The 13418-nt window shown below is 36.3% G+C and overlaps 1 protein-coding gene across 2 annotated transcripts in view; it reads left to right on the top strand.

Annotated features, from left to right (window-relative positions):
* The window catches only part of ppp3ccb (protein phosphatase 3, catalytic subunit, gamma isozyme, b), a 33844-nt gene extending 23544 nt beyond the window's left edge, over positions 1 to 10300 (top strand). Inside the window, exons 11-14 of one of the 2 annotated variants that reach the window (XM_039676119.2) lie at positions 2606 to 2690; positions 3470 to 3567; positions 6225 to 6251; positions 8105 to 10300. In XM_039676119.2, the coding sequence (XP_039532053.2) occupies positions 2606 to 2690; positions 3470 to 3567; positions 6225 to 6251; positions 8105 to 8280 (386 nt within the window). In that variant the 3' untranslated portion in view covers positions 8281 to 10300. The remainder of the gene's footprint in view (positions 1 to 2605; positions 2691 to 3469; positions 3568 to 6224; positions 6252 to 8104) is intronic. The other variant, XM_039676120.2, reaches the window with a different exon arrangement.
* Positions 10301 to 13418: the final 3118 nt, after the last annotated feature.

Here is a 13418-nt window from a genome sequence, read left to right as displayed (position 1 = left end):
GTTTAGAGTCATGGGTTTTCGCTCTATTGTAAATAGCTGCGACTGTAAACAGGGGAGGTAACCATGTTTCACAGAATTCCAACTAAAAACGCTGACTGGATGAAGAAATGGCTAACTTACTCTGGATATTTATCCAAACACACCTAAGATTATCAAGGGACATTATGTTTGCTCGGTACATTTCAATGGACGACTATTTTGAAAAAATGGAATTTGCCACACGGACCATAATGTGCTGAAGGATACGGCCATCCCATCGATAGCACAGACAGGACAAGTGGATCACCTGCGGCTGAGGTAAGTGTTCCGTTATGTTTTTAGATGACCTACTGTAACAGTGCCTTTAGCCAGATCTAATGTAACGTTAGTGAGACTATTATATGATTAGGGTATGAATATGTTTTTATCTTGATGCGGTGCGGACGCGCTTGGGGGAAAAAAAACGAGCGCGTTCACCGCGTTGAAGTTGCACCCTGCGCGCTGCGCGCCTAGCCTAAATTTGAAATAACCATGGAAATAACGAACTTGAGCGTGCAAAAGGGTACGATAGGCTGTGAGTTCATTGTGCAAAAACAATTTGTGCTATTACTTTCCCCTTATTCTATCCTATAGTAATGCAATACTGTATATTATATAGGCTACTGTTGAATACATTTGGTTCAGCTAATAAATTGCATTTAAAATATATTGATTCCTGTAATAATAATTATTTATTCATGTGATATTTATAAATCTGGGTGCGTTTTTGGTTGGAAATCAATGAAACATGGTACTGTATTACCTGGTCTCCCCTGTTATTGTCACAGCTCATACAATAAAGCAAACACCCATGATAAACTATGCTTTTCTATCTAACGTTAGTAATTGCTGACTCTTTATTCCAACGCTGAGCGAAGCGAACTCTCTGCTCCTCGTCACGGTGCGTCTCAGGTGATTGTTATCACTCTGCCCAAGTAGCAGTGCTTCCCCTTCAGAAAATATAGTATTTATACGGTCAAAAGATGTCTGTGTCTCATATGGCCTTGATATTTGCACACTCTGTGACTATACAAACCACAACATGTAAATAGGAAAACGTTTGCGTTATTTTGCCACTCATTTGGATCAGTATGAAAGCTGCAACCATTCACATCCAGTCTTTGTGCTAAGCTAGGCTAGCGGTGGGTGCGTCAAACAGACTTATGGCACGCACGGAGATGAAAAAGGTATGTATGGACTTATCTAACTCTGGGGGGTAAGGTGAATAGGCTAAAGTCCCAAAAAGTCGGAGTGTTCCTTTAAATATTCTGAAAAACAAAGATACAGTATGTTGGCCAACAATTATTTTCAATGCTCATTCTGACCCATTCTAAAATTATCTGTTTTTCCTATAAGGAAACTGTAATGATTGCCTAACGTCATTAAAAGAAAGTTCAAAAGAACAACACTTTTTTTTTAAATATGAACTTTTGTAATATTAATAATGTCTTTTTCTTAAGTGAGGATGCATTAAATTGATCAAAAGTGACAATTTCTTTTAAAATAAAAAATACTCACCCCAGACTGAAACATTTTAATATTTGGTATGATTTTTTTACTTCCCACTCAGCAATAATAATGTAATCAACATTTGCTTGAATTTAAATGTAACAAAAAGTGTGCTCCATTAGCCGTCTTGCATAAAGAGCTCCTTTCTTCACTTTCTTTTTTCTCTTCAAATGGATTTCAGCTCTGTTAAATATATATCTGCTTGCCCCTCATCTCATCAAATAATAGTTCTCTGATTAGTGTGCATTAGTCCTCCGTGAATAACCCATATAATTCTATTTAGGACACTATATTCTCGTGTGAAAGTTGCTTTAAATATGAACTCTGTGTTCTGTGTTGTGTGATGATTAAATGGGCGTCCTGCTTTGTTTTATCTGTTTGCATATAACACTGCAGACAGGAAGTACATAGTGCTTAGTTTACATCATGAATGCCTTCAAAGAATGTTCTTTTTGTTTCTTTTGCAAATTATCAAATTTATTACAAACGTCTAGCTAAACATGCATCGCCCTTAACCTAACCGTTTTTACAAACTATCCCAAACTGTCTCCATTCAGTTACGTCAGTGATTTCAAAATGAATTGCTGCTCTTAACGTAAGAGCCATGAAAGTACAGTGATGCCACTCTTGCTGTAATGAAACCAGATGAACCCGATCTGAGCACATCTGGGGAGCTGTCATGAAGGAATACAGTGTCCCATTTACTGTTCTTGATGCCCAATTGATTTGTCCTTCTTTTTTTTTTTCTTTTTTTTTTTTTGAATGGTGCATAATTTTAACTTGGCCTGACACACTTCCTCTGTGTGTCTGTGAGCCTTTAAGTTTTGAAATGGGGTTTATTTTTTTCTTATGGGATTCAGGATGTAATGCCTCATTTGATCTGCAGTATTCTAGCCATCAGATTACGACTAGTTTGCACTTTGCAGTAACGATGTTGATAACATCTTTACTTTTATAATTTTAGATAGATGTGTGTGTATATATAGCAAAATTGTCCCCATGTACTATCAATGAAACTAGACTCTAACCTTCTTTCTCTGTATTTTTGTTTTCCTCTGTCCCTCCCCTTTTGTGGCAGGTGGCACCCCAGCAGTCCGCAAGGAGGTGATCCGAAATAAGATTCGTGCCATTGGCAAAATGGCCAGAGTTTTCTCTGTTCTTAGGTGAATATGCACACTTCACACACACACATCCCTCATGGCCAGAAATTTGACACGCACACTCTCCTTTCTGCACAACAGATGTTGACCACTGTAAAAATATCCTGTTATACTTGCTGTAAAAAAAAAAAAAAAACTTGCAGCTATGATTTCCAGAAAAAAAAAATATTGTGACAGTATTTCCAGCTTTACAGGATGCCTATATATATATATATATATATATATATATATTTAAAAAAAAAGGGGAAAATTCTATTCTTTAAAAGCATTCGATGCAGGTTTGTAAAATATGAATTTGGTCAATCTATTTATAAAAGAGTTACACTTTATTTATTTTTAGGTGACGTACTTACATTGTACTCAAATAAGTACTGAATAATATTAACTACATGTATACAGTTATGGTTAGGATGAGGGATTGATTTAGGGTTAGTTTTAGTTGTAATTATGCATAATTTACTGTTGTTACTATAGTAAGTACATGTGTAACTATGTCACCTTAAAAATAAAGTGTTTCCTAAAAATGTATTTATTTAGAAAAACTCATGACTGTTTCCTGGTCAATAAGTCTTAATTTTTATTTATTTTTATTGATTGGACCGCATGACAATTCAATTCAATAAATTAATACCATAAATACCTTGCTATACCATTTTCAATTGTTTTTATTAAAGTCCACATGAAACCATGGTGAATACAATGAGTATGTTTCTAAGAGCTTTGCACATTTCAAAACCCTTTTATTTGTCATTGATGTAAATACAGAAAATCTATATTTTCAGAGAGGAGAACGAGAGTGTGTTGCAGTTAAAGGGCTTGACTCCTACTGGGACGTTGCCTCTGGGTGTCCTGTCAGGAGGCAGACAGACCCTACAGAGCGGTAAGTCTTGCTCCTGGCCTTATTGAGTGGTGTTGTGGAGGGTGTAACCGGCTCTCCACCAACCCCCTGCTCCTGTTACGCTCTTTCTTTCTCAGTCTTTCTGTCTATAACTCTCTCTCACCCTGTTGCTGTCACCGCCTTGCCCGGCAGCTCTGCTTCTCTCACTGTGAAACACACCCATTATAGAAAGTGATATCGTTTAGAGGGGGAAGATTTTAGAAGGGTTTGGTCATGAAGGGGATTTCAATCAACACGCTTCAGTTTTCCTGCCCTGGCAGGGACCTAAAAAACTTCCAAGCACTGCTGAGATCATAGCGAGTGCCAAGGATCTGCTATGGGTGATGCTTTCACTGTGAGAGGGGCTCCTGTGAGCTTATGGCTGACGCAATATGACCCAATTTAAACAGTGCCTGTCGGTGTGCCACGCTTCCTCTCCTGGCCTTTAATGTAAAAACTCACCCGCCTGCTGCACCCTGCTGCCCTCCTACTCACAGCCACATTAACATGGTCAGGTTTGTTTTTGATTAAACTAGTCGCCCTTCCTAGAAACATCCTAGCAATGTGCTAAACACCACTCAGAACATCTTAATATCCACTTGGAAACACACTGATATCACAATCACTAGTTTCACATGCTCAAAACACTTGTTTGTTAGGGTGAATAAATTGGCTTGCTTCCCATATGAGCACAATAGCTTAACATGTCTGAGCACTGCACTCCTAAGACCACCGTTCTGCCAAAACTGCTCAATTTAGTTGGTTTTCTAAAGCATAGACTTTAAGTTGTTACCTTGAAAATCTATTTCAAATAAATGCTGTACAAGTTGGGATCGAAGTTGGTCCGAGGTCCGTACGCAGCAGAATGCATGTGATTTGCATTATTGATTGCTAAGTTTAACCATCACAGAGTGAACGTTTATCTTTTGCACTTGTTTAAGGCCTCAGTTTATAGATTAAATTGAGTTTAAAACATTCAAGCACAAGAACATGCGAAAACTTAATTCGGGGCTCGTGCATTGTTTTCTGTGCGCAGACAGCGCACGAACATCGAATTTAGGTCTCTTTCTCGTCTTTTTGTGCTTAAACGGACATAAACACGTCAAAACGCCCTTCTCGGTGAGTGTCCTTGTAAACATAAACAATTGAGAGAAAACGGATGCGTGTCTTTATATTGAAAACAGCATCCGAATAAACCTGCTGCTGTTAATCAAACAAATGTCAGGGAAAATCACTTTTGTAGCTTTAATGTATAAATTAAATATAATTAATATTTGTTACAGATCATATAGTGTAATTTTACATTTGATTCAATTTCTGTACATGAATAGTTAGACTTTTGTATTTCTGTTCTGTTGTATTGATCTATGCATTTATATGAACGTTTTGGCCGATACCGATAATTACAACGCCGATAAATCTAAATTAAAATTCATTATTTTTTTTGAGAGTCTGATTACAAAAACAAGTCTCAACATTAAATAATGTTCTCATTAAAATTGTATGTAGCCCATATGATTTTATGTAGCCATTTTGCACTACTTTGCACAGTCATTTAAATAATATTTTAAAGCAAATCAAAACAATCATGACGTACAATGTTGTGCATCGCATCCCTATATGTAATTTATTTTCTATGCAGATTATCTCCCCTAAAAAATCACCTGAACAATTTTTTAATGATTCATTCTTTTCAAATAGAGCTATTCAAGTCATCTGGTTTTGATTGATTTTCAATTGACGACTTAAATATATATAAATATATGACGACTTGTGTGTGTGTGTGTGTGTGTGTGTGTGTGTGTGTGTATATATATATATATAAATATGAAATGTAATCTGTGTCATACATTAAAAATACATAAATAGTCAGGGATGACACAATAAAGCCCTAAGACTTATTTCCATTGTGGTCCCTGGGTTAAATTGTCTTCATTTCACAATATATATCAAAAGAACAAGTAAAATATTTTCCAATATTGTATCGTGCAGCCATAGTATAAATGGGTATTTATTTGTGCACTTCTAAGGGACTCTTCATATGTAGAGGTCTATGACATTACATTTTGAAAGGCCTTGCTCTATTGGTCAGACGTCAAGGCACAATAAAATGCAACACCGTCTTGTGATTGTAACGTGTTGATGGCGCACTGGGGGAAGGGGATGTAAATAATAAGATTCTTCAGAAGCTGAAAATAGAAATAAAGCAACACATCGCTCAAAACTGTCTTGCCTCTCCTTCCTGTGAAGGCCACAAATAAACTCTTCATACATACAGTATACAGTACATGTTACGGCGAAAGCCTCTCCTTGTTTGGCTATTGTATACCTTCAGCTGTAAAAATAGACTCTGCCCATGTCAAGAGTCGTTCAGAAGGCCTTGCGTCTCAGATTCAAATCATGGTTTCTCAAAAACAAACCTCACCAAGTAAAAACTAGTTTTGAAATCTGTTTATGTCCTGAATGAAGCAACTAAACTAACCTCTTTTAGGTTTCTTCCTGTGTGGCATGTGAAGCGTTTGGGCTTATGTTGGGAGGGGAAGATGAATGAATGGGCAACAGGGAGGGGGTTTGAATGTACTTGTGATTGCATTGATAACTTGACTCACTTTCTTTCCCCGTTCGTTTTGGGCATGGCACTACTACTCATGCTTACACAGCCACCATAGAAGCAGAGGAAGCACAAGGTATGCAAGACATCTGTGAAACCTTCTCAGTGTTGTCTGTCTGTTACCCTCCCCCTGTGATTTACTGTCTGTCGTTCGTGTGCATTTCGTCCTTTTGTAGTCACCAATATCATTATGTATTTGTGTGTATGTAGTTCACATGCTTGTTACTTTTAAAGCTAGAAATGTAGTTTGATTTGCACGTTGAGATATTTGTTTGTTGCTCCTTTGTGGTGTTTTGTTGCATTTTGTCTGTTTGCATTTAAAGGTGATATGTTATTTCTGGCCCACTAAACGGATAAAAAAATGACACAATGAAGTGATGACTGTATTTCTGTTTTTGGGTAAACTATCTCAGGATAAACTTTGGTAGATCTGGCCGTTGAGAGAGGCGTTTCAAAAAGTCTCACACTCGTGAACGCCAGCGCTTCAGTCACAGCTGTTTAAAGGGGGAAGCCAGAGGCAGGGGTGTGAGCAGACCACAGCATGAGACTGAATCTTTGTTTTTATCAGTTTCACTTCCTGACCAAAGAGCACACAAATAAACTCAAATCTAGGCCTGTTTTTGCCTTTTAATGTCAGGCTTCACGTGGGTACATCAGCGTTTTTCTGGTGAATACTATCCAAATTAATCGTACCCTTACTGTACACCCTCAACTTCTTTTTATTTTATTTATTTTTATTACTTTTCTCATGCTTGATTTGTTTAGTTGTTTGGGGAAGAACAGCCCTCTCTTAGTTGTCATGCGACTTTAGTGACTGGAAATGTTCAAGTCTAATAAGTTAATGTTGGAATGTAGGACTGCATGATTTGTGGGTGGGAAAGAGACTAATTTCAATTTCATTAAAGGGATAGTTCACCCAAAAATGAAAATTCTGTCAGTATTTACTCACCCTCATGTTGTTCCAACCCTGTAAGACCTTCGTTCTCGATCTTCGGAACACAAATTAAGATATTTTTGATGAAATCTGAGAGCTGGATCACTCCTGCATACTTGCCGGCCTCAAATTTTTTTTTTCTTTTTTTTTTTCGTTGTTTTATCCATATTACTACAAAAAAGTAGTTTATTATTATTACTACTAAATAAAAATATTAACCAAAATAATTAATGTTACTATTGTAATATATCAATGTAAAATTACAATAGTATTTATTATCTCTTACTTCATTTTCAAACGTTAAACCACTAAACTTTTATTTTGGCGGAAAACCATAGGAATCCTGTATAGCCAGTTAATAAGTACTTCTCATTATAAATTTGGCAAGATGGCTGGCGCATGTTGCGTTCCCAAATGCACGTTATAAGCAACCCGAGCTCAGCTGAATTTGTGTGGCATTTCCTGTGAACTGAGCTGTTTGCGTTTAAAAGACACACTCTGAAACACTCATTGATGTGCATACATTTATTTAATTCAATCGCAGCCTTTACATTTTAAAAATCCATATCGCAATTTCAGTTTAATTTCCAATCATTTTTTTTTTCAGTTTACAAGATAACTTTGCAGCCCTTTTGGGATTTGAAAATCTCAAATCTTACGGTGTTTTCACCCCATGTCGTAATTCCCATAATTACGAGATGCCTACTTGTAAAAAGTGTTTACGTCATTATAGAGCTTGTAGATTTTTTTTCTTTTTTTTCCTGAGAGATCGGACTTGTACTACATGACCGATGTACCACCAGTCCCCTAGAGATTCACTTTGACAGTGATAGTGTTGATGTAATTACGACATGGCTTGAACGTAGCTCGTTTAATCTTGTAAACTGACACGGTAATATGCACAAGTAATTCCCAAAACGAAAGCAAACAGTCATTGTTGTATGTCACTTCATAAGCATTCTAAGCAATCTAACTTCGTGCTTCCATACTTTCAGCCATCCAAGGCTTCAACCCTCAACACAAGATCCAAAGCTTCGAAGAAGCGCGTGGACTGGACCGGATAAACGAGCGAATGCCTCCGCGCAGGGACAGCGTGCAGCCAGACAGCACTGCCAACTCCATCAACGCAGCCAATTCCCCCGACAAGAACGGCACCAACGCACAGGCGTAGTAACCCAGCAGCTACCTAGCACTCTCCCTCATCCTTTCTGTCTCTTTTTTTCCCCCTCTCTCTCCCTCTGTTTTCCTCTCATTCTCTCTCTTTTTGGTAGAGGTGATGCCCCCTACATGCAAAACTCTCCAGGACCGTTTCGGGGAGAATCGCACAATACCATGAAGAGGGCGTAGTGAAAAAACAAACCATGGTTCTTATTTATTTATTGATATAGATGATAAGAAATGTAAGATCTGTAATGGTGGAAAAATTGAGATGAATGAATACATACGTGATGAATATTACATGTGTACATAAACAGAATATATATATATAGACATAGCATTGGGGTGGTGTAAGGTCATCTTAGATTTCAGTAGTTTAAAAAAACAAACACACAAAAAAAAAACAATCCATTTTGTAAATTTACGTTTATAAATTAGATTTATTTCTGACATTTCTTTTTTTTTTTTTTTTAAACAACCAAGACTTGCTCGGCAGAATTACGTTATCGTTGTTTGTGCGCTTGGCAAAGGAATTCTTTGGCTGACATAATTATATAGAATGCTTATTTGTGAATACCCAAAGCGAGTATGATAATTGTTGATGCAAAACAAAAAAAAAGGTTTTATTGAAACAATGTGAAAAAAAACTAACAAAAAAAACCTTCATAATGCCAATTATAGCTAAGGGGAGTGCATTAATAACAAGTGTTGACACATTTATATGTACATGTACATTTTCAAGTGTTCCCTCAACCAAATGTAATGTTTACTTTGTTTCATTTGTTTTCTTTTTCCTGTTCATAACTCAAATTACTATACTGATTTGTAATCAATAAGTTGAAAAAGCAAAAGCCATCCCGCAAGATGGTTGGAGGAGTTTGTTTTTTGTTTTTTCTTTGCTTTTTTTTCTTCAATTTGTAGTCAGTCGCGCTTTTATCGGCCTCTGCCATAATTTTGAACACTTTTAGACGCATTTTGTTAGAACCATAGTGGTAAAAGGCACGGTTTAACTGCCATGATTTTACACAGACGTTTTTCTTGCCGCCCATAATGTATATGATTAATGCGACTGGATGAGGTGAAACGTTAAGCATCTCAGAAAATAAGCATACATGCCTTAACATCCCGTCTCATCTCGACTAAATGAAATCAGTTAAACCGAAAAGTGTCGCTTGCCTGTTTGAGCCCACCAGTTGGATGTTTTTAACATTACACCCCATTTCATTGTTTTTCAATTTGTCTAATTTTTGTACCTATAAAGGTTTGCATCAACAAACTTGTAAGTATATTCAGCGCTAGTATTTCTATAGTTGAGCAGAACGCTCTTCTAAACGCCTGTATTCTCTAGTGGACCATTTTCCACACATATGATTGACTAAAGCCTCATCTTTTGCTTTTACCTAAAGAAAAACAATGTTATTTTGATTGCTTTTACTATACTGAGTGTTTTGAGAAGGACAGGTTTTGCAAGAACTGTTTACCAAATTGTCTTTTCAGACATTTTGTTTCCTTTTCTTTTCTACACTGTACCGTTATCATTGCATAAAATCCAGTGACTGGAGATTTCGCTGCGAAAAGACTCTTGACTTCCCATACGCTACACGTTTGAGGTCATGTGCCATGCTAATAACTATAGCGAGAGTTCTGTGTGCAGGCATTGAGGTAGTCGCTCGCACATTTTTTGCTTAATTTAACGTCGCAAGCATTTCAGGTTCTGTATGCCTTGCGCGACACTCCGTTTTCATGGCGCACCGTAATACGAGACTTGACGAGGGTAAACCTACATGTTATCATAACTGTGTTTAAAGTAAATTTCATCCAAAGAAAAATCAGTGTTTTAATGTAATATATGGCTTTTGATCATTGACAAAACAACTGCTGATTGTATGATCACTGCCTCTGCATTTGTTTGAGAAGAGGTGAGTGCTCAAATCAGTGATGCAGTCATGTAAAGAAAAAGAAAAAAAAAACACCTGTTGACGCTTTACTCTTTGCGATATAAAACCAATATGAGGGAGGCCTACATCCTTAAACAGGTACCAAAAGATCATGACCACCTTTTGTGTCCTCTTTTTAAGTGTTTGTCTCTTCAAGTCTTTGTTTTATGTTATGAGCCTCTGCAAACTGTTATTTTGTTTAGTTTCCTTCATGTTTAATTTAAAAGGGGATGTCTGGTGTGAGAGTCGGGGGTTTTTGGTGGAAGGGGCAGGGTTTTGTTTCATATGGGAGAGGAATTGGGGGCGTTCGGACCACTGACCCCGTTATAGGAGGGCTTCTGTTGCAAATTCCAAACATATCTTGCAGAATCTACTAAAAATGTTTAAGATCTTTTTTCTTAATAGCTATTAAAAGAGGGCAAGGAGGAGTTTGTGTCAAGTACTTGTATTGCGAGGCCTCTATAAATCTCGAATTATGTTGATGTATCGCTCCATTAAAAATGAAAGTAAAATGAAATACAAAAAATGTTGGGGAAAAAAAAACTGGTGTTGTTTCTTTATTTGGCTGCTTTAAATTGTGTTTCCAGATTCTGCATATTGCATCTGCTTTTACAATTTGAGTTCCTGATTGATGGCTATCTAGTGTTTTGTGAAACTCCCTTTGTCATTTTCTTTTTTTTTATCCTTGTCTGTGCTCGCCAAGGTTTCCTATGATTACGACACTCACATTTTCAACATTCTGTGCTTAAAGGACAGCTAGTGTAGTTACCTGTCTGAACACAGCCCACACAAACAAGCACATGCCGACACAAGCCTAAGTTTCACACAAAGACATTGTTGTTGCCTAAAACTATTGAAATCCTTTTTCGTCAATTGAAATAAAGCAAAGCTAGAATAAAATATAAACATATAAAATAAAATAAAAACTTGTTAAAGTTATAAAAAAATAAGTGTTGCCTTGGCACTTAACTAAAATAAGGTTGAAGTTGGTGCACTTAAATGACTAAAACTGGAATAAAAATGAAGCTAAATAAAAATATAGATTTATAAAACGAAAAAATGACAAGCACGTAAAATTAGAATGAAAACTGATATAGATAAAATTCTAAAATAACCATTAAAACTGATTAGTATACTTTACTTAAAAAAAGTGAGGAAACCGGTGGCTTTAATTTACTAAATAAACCATGCGTGATTGAAAAAAAAAAGTTGTGGAATTAAGTTCACATTACTTAATTTGTTCAGTCGCTTAGTTTTATTGCAACTGGTTTCCCATCTTTTAAGTTGTCAACTGGTCACTTTTTACAGTGCAGTAACATGTATTTGAATACGTTTATATTTAGTTGTATTATCAAGCTATTAGATATTTTAATAACTACATCTGTGCATGAATGTTAGTCATGTGCAGCAACATGATAAAATGGTGCGTCCATGTTGTGTTATACCCTGAAAGTGGGTTTGTTATTTGAAAAGCTCAGTTTTCAAATCCGAAGGTCTTGTTGAATGGCGTTGTTAGACTAGATTGGTGTGAAGGATGCAGCTGAACACAAAATAAAATCATGCTTTTGTTTTATTGAAGGGCCTTGAACTGAAGCAGGCCCTTGAAATTGCGTTTGTTGCATATTTCTATTCACCTATTCAATGCCATTTTAAAGCCTGCTCGTTCACGACCAACCTGAATAATTCTAAGAAGTGCTAAAAGCATGAATGTCAGTTTTCCATTATCAGTCAGCAGATCACGTGGAAAATACATTGAAAGTCCTGCAGGAAAACAAACCACTCGTATGATTTTACAATAAATTAGATAGTTATTACTTGTAACTGATTAACCCAATTATTGCAATTATACACTGTTTTTTAATTAGTATGTTATAAAGCTCTCTTCATGCGAGGTTAATCAATTTAATATGATAATGTATAATTTAAGTGTAACTGAGCCTATAAAGTACTACCACATCTTTCTGAATTGAAAATGTACGTAGACTGAGTCTGCTGCTGAATGTGCGGAGGTTATCAGATTCATTTTCTTTTTTATGACTCATTCAGCAAGTTTTCTTCACAGACCTTTTTGACCTTTGAGCAGTTACTAGTATTAAAAAAAGCAGTTAATTAGGTAATTTTTCTCTTTCCTTTATTTGCGTGGCATCAGGAGGGTGGAGATCATCATCGATGATGTATGATGATGATCTTGATGTTGTGGCAGTTGAAAATATGAAGCTTTTACTTAATTATTTTTTACAAAGATGAGTGACTGAGTGATCTAGATCTAGTACATCCATCCTGTTGATTTCTCTTTAACGCTTGTGAATGAGTGTTATTTAAAGACCCCCTGAGGTCAAATCAGGATCTTAATGTGATGTTTTAAATGCTTTGATTTCTGGTTCAAAAATATATAATTGAATTAAATCAATATTTCCATTTGCCAGGCATTGTATAGCGTTTACTACTGTCACCCAGGTGATCTGAGCTGGTGTGAGTGAGTGGAGATGGGGACTAGTTTGCATATCCATGGGTGTGCGTATACAAAATGAAGTGAGACTATTTTAAAATTGTTTAAAGGGATAGTTTAAACTTTATCCAAACCAAGACTTTCGTTCATCTTCAGAACACGAATTAAAGGAGTAGTTCACTTTAAAAAAAAACTTTTGCTGATAATTTACTCACCCCCATGGCATTCTAGAAATTAAGGTTTTTGATGAAAACATTCCAGGATTTTTCTCAATATAATGGACTTCAATGGGAACCAAATGGTTCAAGGTCCAAAAGACTGTTTCAGTGCAAACTGCAAACTGTTCAAAGGGCTTTAAACGACACCAGTCGATGAATAAGGGTCTTATCATGCGAAACGATCGCACATTTAAAAAAAAAAATAACAAAGTTTGTTTTATAAGATCAAATGGTCGCCTTGTTCTGTTAGGGTTAGGGTGTGATGCACGTTTGTGACTCCTATTCAAACTTGTTCATCAAAATGAACAAATCTTTTCGTTTGTTGAATGAACCAAATGACACAACAAAAGATTTGTTCATTTTGATAAACGAATTCGAATAGGAGAGTCACAAACGCTCATTACAGAACAGAGCAAGGCGAACATTTCAGCTTATAAAACTTAAACTTTGTTGTTGTTTTTTTTAAATGAGCGATCATTTCGTTTGATAAGACCCTCATTCATCGTCAGAAATCGTTTAAATCCCTTTGAACAAGTCCCTTTTGCAC

This window comes from Pimephales promelas, chromosome 23 (assembly GCF_988280905.1).
Source record: "Pimephales promelas chromosome 23, fPimPro1.hap1.1, whole genome shotgun sequence".
Lineage (NCBI taxonomy): Eukaryota > Metazoa > Chordata > Actinopteri > Cypriniformes > Leuciscidae > Pimephales > Pimephales promelas.
Note: the sequence above shows the minus strand (reverse complement) of the source record. Positions and strands in the feature narration are given on the sequence as shown.